General features: G+C 40.7%; 1 protein-coding gene and 1 long non-coding RNA gene across 2 annotated transcripts in view; one reads left to right on the forward strand and one right to left on the reverse strand.

Moving 5' to 3' along the window:
* The first annotated feature begins 595 nt into the window (after positions 1-595).
* Positions 596-9,742, forward strand: LOC139029455 (uncharacterized). Its single transcript, XR_011481772.1, has 2 exons — positions 596-657; positions 7,840-9,742. It is a non-coding gene; the product is annotated as an uncharacterized lncRNA (long non-coding RNA).
* The window catches only part of tenm1 (teneurin transmembrane protein 1), a 249,339-nt gene continuing 233,466 nt past the window's right edge, over positions 8,755-24,627 (reverse strand). Inside the window, 9 exon segments of the mRNA XM_070449465.1 lie at positions 8,755-11,694; positions 11,819-11,961; positions 12,091-13,311; positions 16,344-16,734; positions 16,877-17,170; positions 21,023-21,258; positions 22,021-22,193; positions 23,021-23,531; positions 23,962-24,328. Of these exon segments, the coding sequence (XP_070305566.1) occupies positions 10,939-11,694; positions 11,819-11,961; positions 12,091-13,311; positions 16,344-16,734; positions 16,877-17,170; positions 21,023-21,258; positions 22,021-22,193; positions 23,021-23,531; positions 23,962-24,328 (4,092 nt within the window). The 3' untranslated portion in view covers positions 8,755-10,938.

A 24,627-nucleotide genomic window follows, 5' to 3' on the forward strand; every position in this document is an offset into this window, starting at 1 on the left:
CATTCTGAATGTGTGTCAGTGCTATTCAAAGACATGTCAAGCGTCAGTATCATAGAGCATGTTTCTGTTTACCACGGGCTATCAGCAAGGCCACTACTGAGAGGATCCTGGGTGCAGTGGGGAGAGATGGAAGTTATCTACTCCGAGACAGTGAGAGTTTACCCAACACCTACTGCCTATGTGTTCCTGTGAGTACCTCAACAGTATTGTTGATCCATTTGTTATGTTTTGACCTAACAATCATGTGACCATAAATATTTTAAACATGTAGGTTTAGTTATTGCCATTTTGATTGACTTATACTATGAATTCACATTTTCATCAATGCCGTTCTGATGAAACGTACTTAGAAATAATAATTTCTCAGCAAGGCGGTGAGATAACAATGTTACAGAATGAATCATCAGATGGATATGATATGACATGCATGACACACACCTGTGTTTCCCATCTTCTGATTCATGCTCATACAGACTGGTTGTTCCATTTCATTTAACTCCAATTTACACAGACTATAGAATACCATAAATACTGGACTGTAATTTACAGTACGATTAAACAAAAAATAACTCTGCATTGAAATGTGTAATTATATTTTTTCACGAAAAAGATGCAAAGACATTGTCTACACCTACAGAGTGTTCCAAATCAATGAGGGTCCTGGACAGTTCAGGTGAGTAAAGAGAAGAAACAGTAATGTTATCATATCCATTGGTTAATAGTAGATTTACTGCATGGACACACATGATTTGCTACAAGTATACTGCAAATTCCACGCACACTTTTCTACATTCTAATTATAGAAAGCACATCCCTTAAGAGGTATGGCCTCAAAACACTAGATACAAAATTATAAAATGGTATTGTATTATTGATATTTAGTAGACCAAACCAACCAGGAAAAAGTGCTTGCTTTTAATTTATTTTTACTTGTTACAGGCTCTCATACATGCTAGATCAAACAATGATGGAATATAACCTGTTATGGCTGCAGGCCCGGTGTCGGTACTACTCTATGAAACAGCCCGTTCCAAGTGCAGGCGCGCAAATCAAAAGATATTTTTTAGAAATATTTAACTTTCACACATTAACAAGTCCAATACAGCAAAATGAAAGATACACATCTTGTGAATCCAGCCAACATGTCAGATTTTTTAATGTTTTACAGCGAAAACACATCTTATTTATGTAGCTCACCACCAATACAAAAAAGCAAGGCCATTTTTCACAGCACAGGTAGCTTGCACAAAACCAACCTAACTAACCAAGAAAACCAACCAAACTAACCAAGGAGCAAACAACTCATCAGATGACAGTCTTATAACAAGTTATACAATAAATCTATGTTTTTGTTCGAAAATGTGCATATTTGAGGATAAATCATAGTGTTTTACATGCAGCTACAATCGGGAAAATAGCACCGAAGCAGCTAGAACAATTACAGAGACCAAATTGAATACTAAATACTTCATCATAAAACATTTATGAAAAATACATGCTGTACAGCAAATTAAAGACAACATGCTTGTGAATCCAGCCAATATTTTCGATTCTTTAAGTGTTTTACAGCGAAAAACACAATATAGCACTTATATTAGCTTACCACAATAGCCAAAAACACAACAGCATTGATTCAAGCGCCAACAGTTAGCGATAACGAATAAACCAGCAAAATATATTAATTTTTTGCACTAACCTTCTCAAAATCATCATATGACAGTCCTATAACAATCATATTACACAATACATATGTTGTTTGTTCGAAAATGTGCATTATTTAGCGGCACAAATCGTGGTTATACAATGTGAAATACTAGGCAAAATGCCAATAACAATGTCCGGAGAAATCTTGGGAGCACCTAATCTAATCAAATTAACTATTCATAAACGTTACTAAAAAAACCATGTTGGACAGCAAATTAAGATAGCTTAGTTCTTAATGCAATCGCCGGTGTTTAGAATTCTAAAAATAACTTCATTACGACATGCAGCTTACGTTATGGCGAGAGAGCGCCCAAAAATCTGGGCGCAAACATAGTACACATGTTCGACAGATATATGAAATAACATCATAAATGGGTCCTACTTTTGATGATCTTCCATCAGAATGTTGTACAAGTGGTCCTTTGTCGGGAACAATCGTTGTTTGGTTTTAGAATGGCATTTTTCCCTCTTGAATTAGCAAGCACACTAGCCAAGTGGCGCGAAGCTCTCCTTCCTGAACAAACGCAGAGAACGCAACACGCCTAACCTCCCGAAAAAATTTCAATAATATGATAACTATATTGAAAAAACATACTTTACGATGATWTTGTCACATTTATCAAATAAAATCAAAGCCGGAGATAGTAGCCGTCTATAACGACAGCTTTTCAGAAGGCAATACCCGGTTCCTACTCGCGCCTTCCAGAAAACAGGAAATTGGTGTCACGTCATGCCAAGAGCTCTTATTCYACCTCAGATCAAGATATACACTCCATTTCTTCTCTCACTGCCTGTTGACATCTAGTGGAAGGCGTATGAAGTGCATGTATGCTAATACATATCAAGCAAATGAATAGGGATGCCCTGGAACAGAGCATCGATTTCAGATTTTCCACTTCCTGTCAGGAAGTTTGCTGCAAAATGAGCTCTGTTTTACTCACAMATATAATTCAAACGGTTTTAGAAACTAGAGAGTGTTTTCTATCCAATAGTAATAATAATATGCATATTGTACGAGCAAGAATTGAGTACGAGGCCGTTTGAAATGGGCACCTTTCATCCAAGTTACTCAATACTGCCCCTGCAGCCCAAAGAAGATAAACAAAGTTAGGCCAGATGCTTATGGCCGGTCTACACCTAACGATTTGTTTTTTTAAATACAGTACCAGTCAAAAGTTTGGACACACCTACTCATTCAAGGGTTTTCCTTTATTTGTACTATTTTCTACATTGTAGAATAATAGTGAAGACATCAAAACTATGAAATAACACATATGGAATCATATAGTAACCAAAAAAGTGTGCCAAAGAATGCCAAGTGTGTGCAAAGCTGTCATCAAGGCAAAGGGAGGCAACTTTGAAGAATCTCAAATATAAAATATATTTTGATTTGTTTAAAAATGTTTTGGTTACTACATGATTCCATATGTGTTATTTCATAGTTTTGATGTCTTCACTATTATTCTACAATGTAGAAAACAGTAAAAATAAAGAAAAACCATTGAATGAGTACTGTAGGTATGTCCAAACTTTTGACTGGTACTGTATGAGCAAAAAATATGACATTTTATTTAGAATGGAAAGCCAGACAAAATTAAACGGGCCTATTTATATAATGAATATGAATTCGGAGGGCAGACATTATTAAATATTAAAGCATTAGACCTCTCTCTAAAGGCTTCAGTCATACAAAAGCTATACTTAAAACCAAACTGGTGCTCTAGCAGATTAGTAAGAATGGCTCACCCCATGTTCAAGAATGGCCTTTGCCCTTCGAGTGGCACAGTGGTTTAAGACACTGCATCTCAGTGCAGTACCTGGTTCGAACAATTGGCCCAGCGTCACCCGGGTTTGGCCGTCATTGTAAATAAGAATTTGTTCTTAACTGACTTGCCTAGTTAAATATATATATTTTTTAATCAGATTACAGCCTCCCACTTTCAGTTATTTGAAAATGAAATAATCTCCAAAATATCACTATTTTTWAAACAAGCCATAGAAAGTTGTTTGCAATTTCAGTTTAATCCACCAGAAAAGACAGAAGAAATATTACAACAAATATTATGGTTAAACTCAAATATACAAATTGATTAAAAAAAACTGTACAGATGAAAAATGTTCAGGCCTACTGTACATCTTACTGTAGAAAGTATTGTTGAAAAAAAGTCTAGGTTGGAACTATTGCTATTACAATAAAATAAATACATTTTATTTTTGAACTGAAGTAAACTCTGATTTTAAAATCACATCACACAGATGATAGACCAGAAAGAAAACACAAACACAAACAACACACACACACACACCACACACACACACACACACACACACACACACACACACACACATCACACGACACACACACACACAACCACACACACACACACACAACACACACACACCACACACACACACACACACACACACACACAACAGCACACACACACACACACACACACACACACACACACACACACACACACACACAGTCCTAATGAGAGGTGCGTGTGGCTGGTTTAAAGTTATCAACAAGTATGTCTATTCTGGGCTCAGTTTTTGACAGTGCAACCCTGTTTCTGTACTTGTTTTTTAAGTACGACAGTTTTGAGAACTCTGACTCGCATAGGTTTGTGATGCCAAACTGGATCAGAACATCTACTGCTTTCTCAGTCATGCAGTAGACAGCTTCCTGCTGTAGATGAGCAACCCAGAATTGTGAGTGTTTGCCTCAAAAAGCGTCTTGCTTCAATCAGTGTATTCCAGAATAAAAATTATTACTTGTATTTTAACAGCAACAGTTCCAACCTAAACTTGTTTTTAACAGTAATTTCTACAGTAAGATGTACAGTAGGCCTGATAATGGTATATCTTCATCTGTACTGTTACTTAGGGCTGCACTATCAGTACAGTAGCTAACTTGCTTTGGCTAACGTTAACTAGCTATTAGCTAATGTTTGAAAGAAAAAATCACATCTAGTACTATGAGCGATAGTACTCCCTTATTTCTGACAACAATGCCTTGCTAGCTGACTTACTTTTCTACTGTCGAAGCACTGTTTTCTGAATCATTGTGCCCTGTTCGAAATAACTCCCTGGGTTTACCGTCATGCTGTGGATGTTTGGTCAGGATGTGTCATTTTAATTTGTTAGTTTTGGGAGACTCATTCCTAAGCACTTCCCTGCACCAAACACATTGTGGGCACTCATTATTTCTCAAAGTTTGTATGAAACCAAGAGAGATAAAATCAAATATCGCTGTATGAGTTCAGTCAGAACTGGTGGCTAGCTTGAGTCCATTTGATGACAGCGGTGAGTGATGGCAGGTGAGTGAGTGGCTGACAGCGCATCATCTGCTGCTGAACGACAGCGCTTCAGCGTGTGGGTTGTCGAGTGATTTTCAATAAAACTGCAGAAAAAATATGAGGTAAAACGCGAAGCACACGGGCATCTCCCTCCCACTTGCGCAGTTGCCAAACTGAGCTCAGATACGGCTGCTAAGCAGGTCCGCGACCCACTTTGCCATACAGATTGCAAAATAGTTGGGAAGAGATTTTTGATGTACCGATTCCATGGCACATGGAATGAACTGATACACAAAATGACGCGCTCTTCAAAACGTCGTTTTTCAATTTAAATGATACAAAATTCTTGCAATCAATAGAATGTTATATATATATCAGTTTATATATCAGTTTTTCACAATTCTTTCATCACATTCCCATTGGGTCAGAAGTTTACATACACTCATTTAGTATTTGGTAGCATTGCCTTTAAATTGTTTAACTTGGGTCAAACGTTTCGGGTAGCCTTCCACAAGCTTCTAACAATAAGTTGGGTGTTCCTCCTGACAGAGCTGGTGTAACTGAGTCAGGCTTGTAGGCCTCCTTGCTCACACATGCCTTTTCAGTTCTGCCCACAAATTTTCTATGGGATTGAGGTCAGGGCTTTGTGATGGCCACTCCAATACCTTGACTTTGTTGTCCTTAAGCCATTTTGCCACAACTTTGGAAGTATGCTTSGGGTCATTGTCCATTTGGAAGACCCATTTGCGACCAAGCTTTAAATTCCTGATTGATGTCTTGAGATGTTGCTTCAATATATCCACATCATTTTCCTTCTTCATGCTGCCATCTATTTTGTGAAGTGCACCAGTCCCTCCTGCAGCAAAACAACATGATGCTGCCACCCCCATGCTTTACGGTTGGGATGGTGTTCTTTGGCTTGCAAGCCTCCCCCTTTTCCCTCCAAACATAACAATGGTCATTATGGCCAAACAGTTCTATTTTTGTTTAATCAGACCAGAGGACATTTCTTGAAAAAGTATGATCTTTGTCCCATGTGCAGTTGCAAACCGTAGTCTGGCTTTTTTTTATGGTGATTTTGGAGCAGTGGCTTCTTCCTTGCTGAGCGGCCTTTCAGGTTACGTCGATATAGGACTCGTTTTACTGTGGATGTAGATACTTTTGTACCTGTTTCCTCCAGCATCTTCACAAGGTCCTTTGCTGTTGTTCTGGGATTGATTTGCACTTTTTGCACCAAAGTACTTTCATCTCTTGGAGACAGAATGCGTCTCATTCCTGAGCAGTATGATGGTTGCATGGTCCCATGGTGTTTATACTTGTGTACTATTGTGTGTACAGATGAACGTGGTACCTTCAGGAGTTTGGAAATTGCTCCCAAGGATGAACCAGATTTGTGGAGGTCTACCATTTTTATTCTGATGTCTTGGCTGATATCTTTTGATTTTCCCATGATGTCAAGCAAAGAGGCACTGAGTTAGAAGGTAGGCCTTGAAATACATCCACAGGTACACCTCCAATTGACTCAAATTATGTCAATTAGCCTATCAGAAGCTTCTAAAGCCAGGACATAATTTTCTGTAATTTTACAAGCTGTTTAAAGGCACAGTCAACTTAGAGTGTATGTAAACTTCTGACCCACTGGAATTGTGATACAGTGAATTATAAGTGAAATAATCTGTAGTCTGTAAACAATTGTTYGAAAAATGACTTGTGTCATGCACAAAGTAGATGTCCTAACCGACTTGCCAAAACTATAGTTTGTTAACAAGAAATTTGTGGAGTAGTTGAAAAACGAGTTTTAATGACTCCAACCTAAGTGTATGTAAACTTCCGACTTCAACTGTATATGACAGGTGTGTGCCTTTTCAAATCATGTTCAATCTACTGAATTTACCACAGGTGGACTCCAAGTTGTAGAAACATCTCAAGGATGATCAATGGATACAGGATGCACCAGAGCTCAATTTCGAGTCTCATAGCAAAGGATCTGAATACTTATGTTAATAAGGTATTCCTGTTTTTTATTTTTAATACATTTGCAAACATTTTTWAAAACCTGTTTTTGACTTTGTCATTATAGGGTATTGTGTGTAGATTGAGAATTTGTTTTATTTAATCAATTTTAGAATAAGCCTGTAACGTAACAAAATGTGGAAAAAGTTAATGGGTCAGAATACTTTCCGAATGCGATGTAGGTTCAGAACTTTTGTGAAACTTTACAGCACAGTTGAAAATATATGACAAATAGAAATATAAACTGAATGGTCTTCGGAGATAGATGGGAGGGGTTGAGGGTAGTTGAAGGATGGGACTAAAAACAAACAAAAGATAACTAATGTAAACTATATTGTGTCCGTAAAATGTATATAYTATGTATAAGCTGGAAGTTGAAGACACTGCCCTGAGTAGGGTGCTGTCTTTCGGATTGGATGTTAAACAGGTGTCCTGACTCTCTGAYGTCATTAAAGATCCCATGGCACTTATTCTAAGAGTATGTGTGTTAACCCRGGTGTCCTGGCTAAATTCCCAATCTGGCCCTCATACCATCATGGTCACCTAATAATCTCCAGTTTACAATTGGTGCTTTCATCCCCCTCCTCTCCCCTGTAACTATTCCCCAGATTGTTGCTGTAAATGAGAACAATGAGAACAGTGACTTACCTGTTAATATAACGGAAAAATAAATCGTTGTTTGATCTAGCATGGATGACAGCATGTAGCAGCAAACAAAAAAAGCAAGCACTTTTTCCAGGTTGGCTGGTCTACTAATTACCMTATAGTTATTTTGGAAATAGGAAACTCTATCCTGACTTGACCTGAATGAACAGATAAGGCGTTTCTGTATTTCAGACAAACCCTGGAGTACAGACACGATTATTCAGGAAGATAAGCAATTTGATAGCTGCCTWTGGTAATCCAAACCAGGGCCTGGAGATGCCCCTCCTCTATCCAGTTGAAAACCAACACACTGACCTGCAGTACCCATGAGATGATGGCTCCTCTTCAAAGATACAAACTTTGACAACAATATATTTGAAGAACTGTGAAATGATTCAAATTAAATAATTTGTGTATTTATTTTTTGGTTTTGTATTCTGTTTAAATCACGTTGTTTGATTAACTATTTTTTGCATTATGTCCAGTTCCATTTAAACCAGTGGTACTCATATTATTTCATGATACAATGAAATAAACATCAAAACATACGGACAAAGAATTTGCACATTTATTTATTAAAAGTCAAACCTTCAAAGTACCTTGTTTTGAACATGAACTTTCCACACCCAATATATTAATTTCTTATTATTTACACCCTCTTCCTGGAGCACTTGCAGAAAATACATGCCTCTTGGTCAAAGCCCAGAGTAGAAAATGCAGTCAAGCAATAGTGTTTTCATACCATCAGTCTACATAGTATACCGTATATCACAAATGTATCTTGGTAATCTCATCATATTCGCTCTCAGACTCGACTAAGACAGTATCCCGACTAAGACAGTATCCCGACTAAGACAGTATCCCGACTAAGACAGTATCCCGACTAAGACAGTATCCCGACTAAGACAGTATCCCGACTAAGACAGTATCCCGACTAAGACAGTATCCCGACTAAGACAGRATCATCAATTTGACCACCAATGGGCAGAGAATTATCAATTATAGGGAGTACTATCAATTAATTTACCCYAAATATGTTATATAGTATATCATATAGCCTACGTTTTATACAATAGTTTTTTTTGCAATACAACCCAATGAMAATTAAAGTAAAAAACAACAGATAAGGTTGCACAGAATTATATATTGATGAACTTCACAGTATTAAAGTGAATATCAGAATATAGGGTGTTTGGCTTCGTCCAACAGCACGTCATGCTTTTGGTTCAGACTTTTCCACAGTGCTAAATGTTTCATTTCCGTATGAGAAGCTTAGAAAACAAATGTCAGCACACAAACCATACACATCCCAATTACAAAATTACTTGACAACAGTACAACCAAATTGTGTGTGTGGGTAATGCTTGAGGGTGGATGGCTGGACAACATTTTACTTTTTAAACCCCTCTTTTTCAGTTCCAAACATGTCATACTCTGATCAAAATAAATTAAATAATTAKAATTAATTCCCAGACTTGAAAGTCAGTCTTATGAAATAAGGTTTCTTAGATCTTTCAAAGGACTGAATAAACTATTGCTTTACTAAGGCTTGTTTAATTGGGGCTGCATTGAAAATATTTTAGCTGTTGTGAAGATGGGGTAGCGGATGTCGAAATTCCTCAGATAATTTCTGTGGAATACTAGACAGAGGCATATAGCACTACTTACAATCTTTTCACAGAGGAATAGGAATGACTAATACTGTAACACAATGTGACTTTGCAGTAAATTAAGCACAGAAAAAAATAAATGTGTAAATATTGAAACACTGTTTCCAATTCGTTTTATTTGTGGGAAACAGCTACTCTCTGTGTGCATTTATTTTTGAAAAATCCTCCATATCCACTATATTCGACCTGTAACTGGTACACACTTAGGCTCTTGTAAGCCACGTAATGTGAATTTGTSCTCTTCTCTTGCTGCTTTTCAGCCTATTATGATTTCCTGCTCCTGATGTAAAGTCTATATTTCTATCCACTTGGTAAACTTGAAGTGTGCCTTGTCCTACATGTATGGATTTTTTTTTTTTTTACAAGCTTATCACCTTTTCTTTTTACCATGCAAACCACTGATTGTTACTAATTCATGACGTTTGGGTTTCTCAGTGGCAGCAGAGACTTATCTTCGATACTGTCTGACTATTTTTATTTTATTTCACGTTTATTTAACCAACTGACTTGCTAGCTCAGATATTTCTATTACTGGGACACTCGGTCTATCTAAACAGGGTATGGTAAGGACAGCCTTGTAATGGCATCAGAATAATTAAGGTACAATGAATGTAATACCTGTGAATTACAATATGATGAGGTATTTGCAGCATTTACACTATGATTTAGCACTTTGTATAGGCCACTATAGTCTGCCCTGCAAGCTCCACTCCATAAGGATTCTAGTCCAGTAGATCAATTATACAAATAATAACACTTTTCATGGTATGGAAAGATGTTTTTTGAATTGTCATCCTTCAAAGTTTTTTTAAGAGCAGAAAGGCACAAGCTCCACCCAGATAATACATTATATTTTACAATAAGCAATTTGTAAAAAAAAAAAAAAATTATAATAATGTCAACTATACTGTACAGGTTTTCAGCATGAATACTTTTTCCCGTTGCTCTGTGTAACTCCAGTGATCACTTCTATTGATAGGATTAACAATTAATAATCAGTAACAACACATCAAGTTAAGCACTTGTATCTCGCTAAAGCACTTGCTATATACAATTTAATGTGTCTAAACCCACACAATCTACTCCATTGTACCACCAGAACTTCAAATACGCAGGAAGCAGCAATCCCCGATGCCAGTGAGTCTCGTAGTCACAAAAGAAGACTGTACCTGTCACTACCATTTCTCAAAAGATCAGAGAGATATGTACTGTATAAACTGAAATGAGAGAAATTCACAACACTGTTATACATACAGTATGTATAAAGATGAATTATATGGTAATGAACTTGATATAGCGTATCATCTCAGATTCAGCATATCTAACAGTTTACAAAGTAGGTCAAATTACAGAAGCTAGCTAAATCACTCAAATGAAAGACAGTCAAGAGCTTCAAATGATCAACTCATTCTCAGAAAAAACTAAACAATCAAAACACAGGTGAAACAAAATACCATCATTTGTCACTTTTAAAGGCAGTTGTCTTTTTCTTATTTTATCGTCATCATTCTAGAAAAAACGGTACAACAAATCATTGTAGGTCTAAAAACAGACTGTCTTTGGTGAAGGGGAACCCACGGCAGTAGTGAAGCAAGATGCCGCTGTTACCTCCTCCCGATTTCACTTTGCCTCATGAAGTGAATGTTGTTGGCACTGTCAGAGAGCTCCAGGTACTGCTCCACGGAGAGCACGAAGTAGCCATCGTAGCCGGGCACCTGTCCAGTGGAGAGCAGCTGCTGCCTCTCCCCCTCTGTCCAGAGCCTGGAGCCCTCCTCTCCTTCCTCCAGCCTCCTTTGCTCGATGACCCAGGCCTCCTCCACCGCCCTCTGCCGGGCCACCTCCAGCACATGCTCCCTCTCCTCTTCCTCTGTGGCACCGTAGCGGATGTTGAAGCACAGAGTCCCGTGCTGCATCTGGATGTCAGCGAAGCGCCTAGTCCTCCCACCCACCACTGTCGTCATCTGGGACACGGTCATGTTGATGCCGTTTTCCAGGACGCGACCCACTCCGGTGTGGCCGACCACTCCCAGGTCCCCCTCCAACAGGCCAGGTTTGATAAAGTAGTGAGTGTCCAGACCGCCCACCGTGAAGTGCAGGCCGGAGAGGTAGACCGCGTGGTTTAGGATTGCTGCCACACGTCGGCTGTCCTCGCTCGCCACTCCAATGATTTCGGTGGTGACGACATTATCTCTGATGGCAAACTTGACGCCCTTACCAAAGATGGAGGAGATGGCAGAGAAACGGGGCCTCCGGCCATGCCACGCCCCCAGCTGACCACTCACCTTACTCATAGGCAGCCGGTCCAGAGAGATGAAGTTCTTCAGGTGTTTCTGCAACTCACACTGGATACCCAACAGAACCTGGCAGACAAACACACATGGGATGGTTATCTAATGATAATAAGGATTATGAGGAGGTTATGTAATATCTAAGGATCATACTGGAGATTAGGCTCTGTCTAGGCCTAGTCTAGGTTTAGCTCACCTTACTAGGGTCCCAGTCTTGTGTTTTGGTTTGAGTCCTCATCATTTCATAGGTTTGCTCCATGCTCTCCACCTCCGGCTTGGGGTAACCAGGGACAACGTTGTGGAGCTGGAACCCAAACAGTTGCAACCAACTGCTAATATCTGGAGACAGAAGGTATTGAGGAGTCAATGACAGGGCATAGAATTTTAGATTTTGCCATGCAACACAATTGAGAGTCCTATTTTCTATAGTTTAAAGGTCTGTCTTCAGGAAGTAGACATATAGTTTACCTGTAGTGAACTTGGTGACATCCTGTAACTCTCCAACCGGGTAGTTGTTTTTGAAGGAGTAGAGGTTGAAAGGCTTGGGGTTGATGCTGAGCTCCATCCACAGGTTATGGTTGGGAGTGGTCCACCTCCCAGCCACCACATCATAGTCCCTCCTCCCCAGGTGGACCAGCTTGGTCAATGCGTCATATAGACCGCCCTGGAACCCGATGATCAGCTGAAAGGATGGGTTTGAGTCTTGGTAGATGTCTCCGTAAGGGGTGTAAAGCATCTCCTTGACGATGTGTCCTCGGCTACTGAAGATGGCCAGTGGCGTGCCAGAGTTATCACAGGCTACGTAGTACTCCTCCCCGCTGCTCAGCTCCATGGCGATGAGGTGTCCCTGCAGGTCATAGTACAGGGAGGTGATCTCAGAGCTGGAGTGGTTGTACATGTGGGTCACCCTGGTGGGTTTGGTCAGGTCAGCATAGAAGAACTGCAGCTGCTGGCCGTCACTGGTCCTGCTGGCCACCCGCCTGCCCAGGCCGTCGTAGCGGTAGTGAACACTCCTCTCTGACACTTTGTCAAAAGCTTTAGCAAGCAGCCCGTTGGAGTTGTAATCAAACATGACATTGCCCCGCAGGTGAAGAAAGCCATCTTCATCCATTTTGTACTGAATTTCTCCGAGTCGTGTTATGCGGTCTCGTAAGTCGTAGCGCAGCGGCGTGAGTCTAGCACTGTTGCCATGACTCAGTAAATTAATGTTGCCATTGAGGTCGTAACTATAGCGCCACTGTGGCCTATCATTCACCGACACAGCCTGGAGCTGACTATCAGCATCATACTCGTATGAGTAGCGAGTGATGTTGTTATCCACACCAATTCTGATGTCACAGATAGTGATGCGGCCCATGTTGTCATACTGCACTGTCATCCAGTAGGCAATAGACTTCAGGATCTCGTACTGGACCTCAATCACTTGTCCGTTCGCATTAAATATCTTAGTGTGCTTCATGATGTGTGTAGTGATCACTTGATTGAGGTCATAGTTTATGACACTGAATTTCCCAAACTGTTCAATCCTTCCAGACACGTCAACATAACGGTAAAGGTCAATGGGAAGAGGAGTTTCATTGATCATGGCCTGCATGCTGGTGACCCGGAAGTTATTATAGCTGTAGTCAAATCTGGCATTCACCAGGCCCTCCACACTAAACCTATAGATCTGTCTCCCAACCAGAGGACCTGGGGGGAGAAGGATGAGGTAATTAAAGTTAGATTTCTCAACATTTATAAGATGAAATCACAACTTCATCTTTAAAAAAAACTCAGGCATAAATGAAACAATCTTTTATAATGAAGTACATTTGCATGACTCTAGCAGCTCTTCAAAGTTTGAAGACATACTTATTGTATCATCAATAGCAGAGCAGAGATGCCCAGAAGACTAATACTAATCCAGTACCTCAAACAGTCTTGTTCACACCCATATGGATTGCACATTATAAAACAGAGACAAAGTATTTGTATGTCTGCCTAAACTAAACTAACGAACTAAAGCAGAATTAAAGACTTGTACATTTTAATCACTTTTGTCCTTAGGATATGAAAATTGAATTGAGATGGTTGCGTGATATCATGTGACTGCAAATGAAGTTGGAGGCTGCTGACCTGTGATGCTTGAAATTGCAGGGGTGTGATACATTCAAAGTGACTGAATGGCAGTTCATTAATGTGGGCTTATTCACTCTCCCATTCAGCTCTGTAAAGGCCTCTAACAACATATTCAATAGCTTCATTTGGGCTCAAACCAGCTGAGGAACTCAGAGCAAAAAGGCAGAGACCCCACTAAAAAGACTGCCTAGCCTGCAGTATGATACTTAGTGTACTGTAGGTGTGAGAAAAGGATAATTCATTTGACCTCTACACTACTGAAGTGATAAAGTGTGTAATAGACAGTGGTGTAAACTAAGTAAAATACTTTGAAGTACTACTTTAGCAGTATCTGTACTTTACTGCTTATATTTTTTACTTGACTTCATTGCATTTTTTATTAGATTACTTTTTACCCAATTGGTAGTTACAGTCTTGTCCCATCGCTGCAACTCCCAAACGGACTCAGGAGAGGCAAAGGTTGACATTGACACAATGCACGCTTAACTCAGAAGCCAGCCACACCAACGTGTCAGAGGAAACACAGTACACCGTGTCAGCGCTCAGCCCACCACATGAGTCGCTAGAGCGCGATGGGACAAGGACATCCCAGCCAGCCAAACCCTCCTCTAACCCAGACGACGCTGGGCCAATTGTGCACCGCCCCATGGGTCTCCCGGTCACCCAACAGAGCCTGGGTGACCACCAGGATCTCTAGTGGCACAGCCAGCACTGCGATGCAGTGCCTTAGACCACTGCGCCACTCAGGAGGTCACTTCATTCCTAAAGAAATGATGTACTTTTTACTCCCATACATTTTCCCTGACAACCAAAAGTACTCATTACATTTTGAATGCTCAGGCAGGACAGCAATATAGTCGAATTCACGCACCTCTATCAATATAACCCGTTGTAATCCCTACTGCCTCTGATCTGGTGGACTCACTAAACACATAAATACTGTGTTTGTAAATTATGTCTGAGTGTTGGTGTGCCCTTGGCTGTCCGTAAAAAAAAAAAAAATACATTTTGGGGACGCCTAGTTTACTTAATATAAGGAATTTGATGTATGGCATTTACTTTTATGTTGTACTTTTACAGAAGTATCCTGTAGCCTATCTGACGTGTAATGCTCGACCCGTTTAGTTTAACACCACAAGACAAGAAAATGGCCAAAAAGAGTAGAACCAGCTCACCTGCTTTTACTCTAGGATTTGACTATTAGATGTTTCTTTTGAAAAACAAATTATTAAAAAAGGAATAGTTTCATCATATTAAAACGAGAGTTCAGGTCACGTAACAGGGTTGACCTTAAAATGAGGGACAGATGTAAATGAATCACTAATCACATAAAATAAATAATCTTCAAAAGCAAAAAAATAACTAGGGCTTTACAATGATGGTGAAATTTTGGGATTAAGTTGGTTAATGTCTTCCTAGAAGTGACAGTGTTGACAGAGAGAAATGTTGAAATGCTGAATTTTGGCCCTATTGCAAACCTTTATTCATATTTACTTTTCCATGTGGTCTATATTAAAAATGGCAGTTCATTTAATAGAACAGGCTTTTAAAATGCAATATTCAAATATCAAAGGGACGCAAAAGGCACTCATTTCATGGAATGACCCAGCTACATTTTCTAGTAATATATCCAGGCTTATCATTGAGCCAGCCAAATCCACCGGCCAGGCTATATAATACATTCTTAAGTATTCTCATCCATGCTTTCGCCTACCATCATCCCTCTCTGCTGTCCCTGATTGCTTATTTGCTTCAAATCAGACTTATTGTGGCCCAGCCAGTGGAGGACCTGGGATACTATTAAGTACAGGTTCATGTCAATTCGTTAGGAGGAAATCGAGGTGTATCTGTGCATGGAGACCAGGAGAGGCCAGCAGAGTATGGTGACCCCCAACAGCGAGGCATGCATGTCTCAAAAGGACAGAATACAAGTCTGTGAAGCTGAGGAAATTGCTCATCAGTGCACAGCAGCACTCCCAATCTCCAACTATCCAGAATGGGTTCTGATTTGGTGCCCTATATAATCAGTGTGCAATTCCATATTGGCTTTATAGGGATTTCAAAGCCCAACAAAGTTTCGGAGTCGTCCATGGATTTAGGTTCCAAAAATAGATTTCAACTTAGCAGGATGAATAGGATATATAAATTCTCATGGGTGAATTATTGGGGCCATACACCTGAGGATATATTTCAAGAGGTGCTAATAGTGTACTTCATGATGGTATGCTCAATCTCTCAAAGCAGACTTATATGTCAAACTTTAAGTCTTGTCTGACAAAGCATTATAGTGATAAGAACTCACAATAAAGGATAATCCTCAGCTATGCCTAAAGGCCTCCTCATCTCATATAGCTTATTGTATTATACTCCTGCAGAGGCACAGCCATTTGTGGTTTCGTTTCTTACATTAACCTGTCATAATACATTCCATTATAAAAATCAATGAGCTACTTTATGGCATGCCATTCATTTTGAATCTATCTTATCTTCTTGTCATTATGTGAGGATCATTACTGAAGTTTAACRGGCTTGTCTTCGTTTGTAACGTTCTTCAGCGCTATTCCCCATTAAGTTAGCTAGAAGGTTGGTCTGTATTGTGGTACCTGTCTGTCTGTAGCGGATGGTGCACATGAAGCCCTGGTTCATGAGGTGGATGGTCTTCACCCCCCCAGAGGCCTCTTCGTAGGTGTAGGTGACCAGGGTGGTGTCGTACAGGATCTCTGCCAGGCGGGACTGGCGTGTGTAGTGGTAGAGGATACGGCGGCCCGTGCCCAGGTACAGAGTCTGGAGCAGGCGGCCATCATGGCTGTAGTCCTGGATCACAGAGGCTCCGCTGCTGTCTGGTGGGCTGTAGGTGTTCCTGTAGTAACCCACTGACAGCATGGACTGCAGACTGTAACGCACCATACTGGGCATGGTCACAGCTATCAGGTAGTCTGTGTGGTCATACTCAAAGGTGTACCGCCGCTGGCTGTGCAACAGCAGCATGACCGACTGCAGAACACACAAACAGAAGTAGATTAATACTCTGAGCTACAGACTGCCACCTAATATACATATACAGAACAAACTAAAATCCTTATGCATTGGACTCTTTCTGGATCCATCACAACATGTCTAGCAAATTACTGAATACCTTCTCCAGGAAAGTGTAGCTCCATATCTTCCCATTGGTCCATGTTCTGGAAACCACCTTCCCGTTCTCATACTCCAGTTTCTCTGACCAGTTACCCCTCTGGATGCTGGTCACCAGGCCTGCTGGAGAATAGGTCACATTCACCTCATTGTACTTGCTGCTGGGAGACCAGACGATGGGACGACCCATCTGGTCATAGAGGATCCGCAGGGTGAACTTTCGGTGGTCATCATAGATCTTGCCCACTCGTGTGGCTTGGTTAAAGTCTATGGACAGCACATTTCTGTTGTGAGCCTGGGGTTGGTGAGAGACAAGAATAACACTTGAGTGAGTGGTACAGCCATTCCTCTGACTAATACTAGAGCTATTGACTATTTCTCCCAAAAGTTTGCTGTTTTATCTAGATAACAATGATGCAAATGTTTCAAAAACAAATCCACTGTGCCGATTTGAAATGGAGGCTTTTAAAGACTTCAGTGTGATGGTAAATGAGTGTTTCACCATCAATAGCGATTCAGACAGGCAGTAATGGAGCTGAATGTTCCCTCTCTGCCTCAGCTCAACTAGAAATGGTCCCTAAATGCTTTTATTTCATTTAATCCTAATTTGGAGGAGGAATAAGTCAAACATTCTACACCCTTTTCCCCCTCATTATCCTCCTCTCTCTGACAGAGTCATCATCGTCTCTCCCTCTCTATGTGCATGTTCAATGAAGTCTGGGTTACAATTGATTTCCCATTTTCACTGTCTGAATCTAAAAATATTCCACTAAAAAGTTCTAGGGATCCATAATATTTGAGCAAGTCATGTGTAAATGTGACTCGTTTCAGTAAACTATGCGTATGTTGCGCATCACTACTTCACAGGAGAGGCATTTGAATGTAAACTTTTTTGCTCAAAATGTGTTTTTTTGGCAGAAATGCCTTCTGGAACATGTGAACTTTCATGTGCCTTAATAACAAACTTGCATGCCATCTGTAAATAGGAATAAAATAGTTKAATTTCGAGTTGGTTTAGCAACAGAAAAAGTGAGGAACCTTCCCGCTAGCCATGATTGGCTGAGATAATGGATAGGCTGGACATGCCAAGAGATGAGTTTGGATTGGTCTGCCATGTAGCATGCTTCTGTCTATAACATAAGCTGCTCAGTATGTGTAGGTAATCCTTTCTAACACAGCTTTTTTTAAAGATATCACAAACAACTGAAAAAGTATTGCTAATGCGCTCCACTTTCTGGAGGACCGAGTTTTGAAATCAGTGGAATGTCCGGTGGAAGCAGAGTATGATAACTAAGAAGAGAACAGAAATTCTGGCGTTTGATTGCAAATATGCAGTCTCAAAGAGAACACACAAAAGGCTGTTGTATAAAACACCTGTCTCCGGGTTACATTTTAAAACGAAGGGCAACTGTGGCATCCATGACTTAGAGGGAGAAACGTTCATCCATGTATACGAGTAAGAGAGTCTAGCTAGCTACATTTTCAGATATTATACGTGTCAGAAAGTTGTTTTCATTGCAAGTTAAACTGTACTGTTAGCTAGCTAACGTTAGCTGGCTGGTTCACTAGCTAACGTTACATGTATGATCTGTGTAGTAACATTATTCGTATCTCAGAGCCATTTGCATTGCTAGTTATAGCCTAATGTTAGCTAGCTAGCTAATATTGAACCTAGTTGGTTAGTTTTATCTACCAGCAGATTCATGTAGGGTAGTAACATTATGAGTTGGGATTATGGTTCATTGTTAAGATAGCTACATTTATAAGCTACATTTATAAACAAGACTCCACTATGCAAGTAACCGTTTCCCTGTACCATTTATACCTTCTGTATCTTGTGAATGTTACAAATAAACTTGATTTTATTTGATACAGTGTGCGTTTACCAGAGACGGTAATGTGAAGAACAACATGACCTGCACCAAAGTCAAATTATTATACAACGTTAGGCCAATGAGACAGTGTCCAAGTTCTGAAATTCTCCAGTAGAATGCCCCGCATTTATTTCACACTCAAAACCGTAAGGTATTTTCTGTAATAAACTCTTTAACTTGTTTAAAATTAACTTGTAAATAATGATCTTGTTGTGAGTTTATTTTCCTGTAATAATGAATACAAATGAGCTAAAGTTAAGACATTGTCAGCTATGTGATATGGTCATTATTATTATTTGAACAAGATAGAAACATTGTTTAGAAAGTTYCTTCTAGTTGCCTGGTTTGCTAGATTGACAAATACTAAATTCATTTTTAAACGGATGGGTTTATTGGTGTTAAAATACCAGTTATGCTATTTTACACCCCTGTCGTTTTTGTGTTTATACTTTTTCATAATGACAAGTTTGATGTCAGATGACAATAGAATGTTGGGCTCCCACGTGGCGCAGCGGTCTAAGGCACTGCATCTCAGTGCAAGAGGCATCACTACAGTCCCTGGTTTGAATCCAGGCTGAATCACATCCAACCGTTATTGGGAGTCCCATAGGGTGGCGCACAATTGGCCCGGCGTCGTCTGGATTTGGCCATGGTATGCTGTCATTGTAAATAAGAATTTGTTCTTAACTTCTTGACGCTAGGGGTCAGATTATTATTATTTGTTTTTTTAAATAACGTTCCCAAGGTAAACGGACTATTTCTCAGGTCCAGATCGTAGAATATGCATATAATTTACAGATTAGGATAGAAAACACTCCAAAGTTTCCAAAACTGTCAAAATATTGTCTGTGAGTATAACAAACTGATTCTGCAGGCGAAAACCTGAGAAAATATAACCCGGAAGTGATATATATATATTTTTAATCTGTGTTTCCTGGCCAGTCTTTCTTCCATTTAAAGGGGTATCAACCAGATTCCTTTTCCAATGGCTTCCTCAGGCTGTGACCAGGCTTTAGACATAGTTTCAGGCTTTTATTTTGAAAAATTAACGAGATTTTTCAAAAGTAGTCAGGTGTCCTCTGAATAGTTCCTGCGCCAGCTCTCCATTTTCCTTTTCTCTCTTATTGAATAGGTTACGGTCCGGTTGAAATATTATCGATTATGTTTGTTAAAAACAACCTGAGGATTGATTATAAAAAACATTTGACATGTTTCTACGACCATTACGGATACTTTTTGGAATTTTCGTCGAACGGAATGAGGTTGTAGTTTTCTCAACATAACGTGCAACCCAAATGGCGTTTTTTTGTTATAAAAGTAATATAAAAGAACATTTGTTGTGTAACTGGGAGTCTCGTGAATGCAAACATCCGAAGATTATCAAAGGTAAGCGATACATTTTATTGCTTTTCGTGACCACGCTAACCAAGCTAATATTAGGCTAACTGTTCTAGCATTGATTGATACACTCACAAAAGCTTAGATTGCTTTCGTTGCAAAGCATATTTTCAAAATCTGACACGATAGGTGGATTAACAACAAGCTAAGCTGTGTTTTGGTATATTTCACTTGTGATTGCATGATTATCAATATTTTTAGTAATATTTTTGAATTTGGCGCCCTGCAATTCAGCGGTTGTTTAGGGAAATGATCCCGTAATCGGGATCTGTGCGCAGAAAGGTTAACTGACTTGCCTAAAAATTWATGATGTCACTTCGACAACTGTCTACAGACATAGTATAAACCAGCCTTTAGTCTTGAAATCTTTGGTTGTTTAGTACACTACCATACTCACTATGTTTAGCACATCATGTGCTTAAGAGATGGGTAGGGCTAAGGCTTAAGAGGGTGTGAACAATCTTGAATGGGTGTAAAGAAAGCCAGAGCTCTACAGTATGTGTACCAAAACATTCATGGGCCATTTTCTCAAAAGTGTGGTTACAAGTTCATCAACTTTCAAAGCAGAATTACTTTCCCAATGTTCCTCAACTGTAGTATACGATATACAATTTTCTAGCTCTGAGTCGCTACTTTTATCCAATGTAAAAAACACTTTCAAATTTTGCTACATAAGACCAAATTGAGCCGGTCAGTCACACATCTTCTATTTAACATGACCTACAGTGTTGGAAGAGTCAAACTCCCATAGGGCGACATTAGGTCTGTTGTAAGTATGCTGCCATATTGTACCATATGTAGACATTCCTCCCACACACACACAACATATGGTGAGGGGTATTGTGTTCACGCTGTCTGTTCTGCATCTTCCTCACCCTGAGCCTGCGTTCATAGGCCGTATAGTTCCCTTTAGCCTGGTCTCTTCTCTGCCTCCACTCGATGACGCTGTGAGCATGCTCGCCTGGCAGGGTGATGTTACACTTGCCCACCGTGGGGTTGACCACGCCTGCCGAGATGTGGGGTTCTGTGTTCAGGGTCACCTCCATGCCACTGGCAAACGTCACCCACAGAGAGCCGTCCGAACTCACACGGTACGTGTTCTGAGCATGCTCTGTGTGAAGCCATGGGACAAAGAGAGAGCGTAACAGAGAGAATTAGTGAGTGTGTGAGAGAGAATTAGTGAGTGTGTGAGAGAGAGAGAATTAGTGAGTGTGTGTGAGAGAGATAATTAGTGAGTGTGTGTGAGAGAGAAAGAGAGAGAGATTAAACTCATTCAATATTACAACAAGGACAACTCATATTGCGACAGAAGACTGGTTCAACTGTAGACTACATACCGTACATGGCAGTTATAGCAGTCAGGGCATCCAGTAATACCATTGTCATCTCTTCAATAAAATGCATGAATTATATTATTCACAGCTGTTATTGTAGAGATAACAGAATGGTATATTATTGCTTGTGCCATGTGACATTTCATTGATATCCCCTTGAGTAACTGTATTTCTACAAACAAAACTTGATGAGACACTGGCTCTGTATGTGTCTATGTGAGAACAGAGGTGTGACTTTGTGAAAGGAGACTACTTCTCATTTCTTTCCTGTTTACTTCCTCACCAACTTTTTACACCTTTGTCAGACATGCCATCTCATTGTTATTTTAAGGCTCTATAAAATTGCTGTTGGGCCGTTATTAAAATTGTTCACCTCATTAAGACATGCATGTGAACAACGTGTTGAGGACACCGAAATAACAGATACAGGGAGGAATATATTTGCTTCATCATTGGTAGTGAGCAGACAACATAAAAAGCTACGGCATGATAATGAAAAAAAAACGAGATGAGAAAATGACACGAAACCTTACTACTACCTTGGCGTAATGTATAGATAGTGCTGGCAGCAGAGAAGTTTGTGGCTGTGATGAATTTCTCCCGATTTGAAGTGTCTGCTTCCACCCGCACTGATTTCTCCATATTGCCGTGGAAACTGCTGACCTCTCCCGTTGGAAAGGTGACATTGATGAGATGACCGTCATAATTATACCTGGTCAAGGAAACACTCAGTCAAATAACATCCTACTAATGTCTGAAATGTGGATCTTACATCATTGTGACAACCTTGTGTAGTAAAATGGTAATATTTCAGTGGATTCCAGAATATTCCTATTCTGAAAGGTGTAGTTCCCCAGCTTCACCCCTGGGAGGCAGTATAATGATGCTGCTGGAACAAAGAAGCCAATGAGGTATGACCTCCAAAGGCAGTCTTACCGCAGGACACTGAGGACAGTCTGAGAATGGGGTTTCGGTGGATTTAGGATTTTTCATAGAGACACAATAAAGGAGAGGGTTTTACTGCCGATCAAACAAAATTAAGAGGCAGTGAAAAGGATTCTTTGCCCCTGACATCCGAACGGATTTTAAACCCAAAGCACCCCTGAACAAATCCCTAAAAATGCCTATGCAAACATTTTATATAATCACACTATTCCCAGTTCTCTTTGAGGCTTTGAATCGTCAACAAAAAGAAGACCATTTCTGCAGGCCAGCGTATGGATTTGCCCCAATTACAGAAAAACATAATTTTGGAAATAATCTATTAGAAAATACATTTATATTTCATTTTTTCGGACAATGTAATTTATACACACACCTTTCAAATTAAACACATTCCAACTCTGAAAAAACTGCAGCAAAATTCTGCAGCAAAATGTTACCGTATAATGGGAGTGTAGGTGGTGAAGCACTTACAGCTTCACACAGGCAGACAGGAACAAGAATATGGCTATGATCTGAAGGGTGCTAATAGAGGATATTATCAAGCAGAATGAAATTGACATGAATAGAGAGGAAGGAGCGTGGTGGAAAACTCACTCATATACTGTTGTCCAGGCGTTCTCATTGCTCATGGTTGCCAGGAGACCCGAGTTGCCATGGTAGCTGATCTGCGCCAGGTCATGCGCCAGGGCGGAGACTTTCTTGAGGACGCCCCCGTTGCTGATCGTGAGCCAATAGACCTGACCCCCGGGAACCAGTAGCCAGAGGGGGACGCCGTTGGCATCGCGGCGCACATGGACCATGGTGCCGTCGCTGGTGACCACGGCGCTCACGTCGCCCTCTCCTGAGTAGGTGAAGTTATAGACATAGTCTCCGGTGACCAGGCTGCGGGTGTGGAGGTGGGTGCCGTTGACACTGAACAGATAGAGCTCCTGGTCCACCACAGAGGTGATCTCATACATGCTGTTCTGATTGAGCTGGGGCCTGTTGGGGGACAGGGCCCTGATACGGATGTTCCCCAGGTCAGAGATGTACAGAGTCCCGTTAGGGGAAACAGCCAGGGAGGAGGGAGCCTTCAGCTTGGCATCACGGGCATATCCACCATCTCCTGTGAGAACAGGACAATGAAGAAATTACGCACTTAACTAGCTAAGGTAGAATACATTGAATCAAATGAGAGTCAATCATAAACAACTATTTATGTATTCATACTTTACTGAATAATAATGTGGTGTTTGACAAGTTGCAATGTCAAATAAAGTTGTTATGAATAATACATCCGAGACAATAAAGTGAGGAGTGTTGTGTGAAAGGGAAATAAACTCGCTGTTCATCCCACCACTCCACTGAGCTATTTCACACGTTAAAGCTTGTTTGTTTTGTCAAGCTAGACTGATGCAACCATAAACATTGGGCGGGTTATAATAGTTCCAAATCATTGCTTCAGAGCATGTCCATCCAGAGAGCCTCTCCGCAGGCCTTTGATAGACTGCTGAATTGAGTCTGAGGCATAATGGCGTGCTCAGCAGGGGACCCACCGGAGAAGCAGTCACAGTTGGGGTCGATCTTGCAGTCACACTCAGTGGGCGCCCCGGCCACCACAGAGATCTCCCCGTTGGTGGTGACCTGCTGGATGCGGTTGATCTTCCTCTCGTCCGTCTCYGCGATGTAGAGRGTGCCCTGGTGGGAKACMGRGATMGCRTTGGCTGCCTCCAGGGTGGAGTGGACYGCTGCCTTGCTGACCAGGTAGTGGTCGATCCCAGGGACCTGGCAGTGGATGGGCCGGCCCGCCACGATCCTCACCTGGCTGCTCTCTGACACCTGGATCACTATGTTGTTGTCCAGGATGTACAGGGAGTTGTCCATCGGGTTGACAGCCAGGTAGGTGGGCCATTCTAGACGAACCTAGAGCAGGGAAAACACAGTTTAACAAGCATATACACTGAGTGTACAAAAAGTTAGGAACATCTTCCTATTGAGTTGCATCCCCTTTTGCCTTAAGAACTGCCTCAATTCATCGGGGCAGGGACTACAAGGTGTTGAAAGTGTTCCACAGAGATGCTGGCCCATGTTGACTCCAATGCTTCCCGCAGTTGTGTCAAGTTGGCTGGATGTCCTTTGTGTGGTGGACCATTCTCGATACACATGGGAAAGTGTTGAGCTTGAAAAATCCAGCAGCGTTGCAGTTCTTGACACAATCAAAC

This window comes from Salvelinus sp. IW2-2015, linkage group LG20 (assembly GCF_002910315.2).
Source record: "Salvelinus sp. IW2-2015 linkage group LG20, ASM291031v2, whole genome shotgun sequence".
NCBI lineage: Eukaryota > Metazoa > Chordata > Actinopteri > Salmoniformes > Salmonidae > Salvelinus > Salvelinus sp. IW2-2015.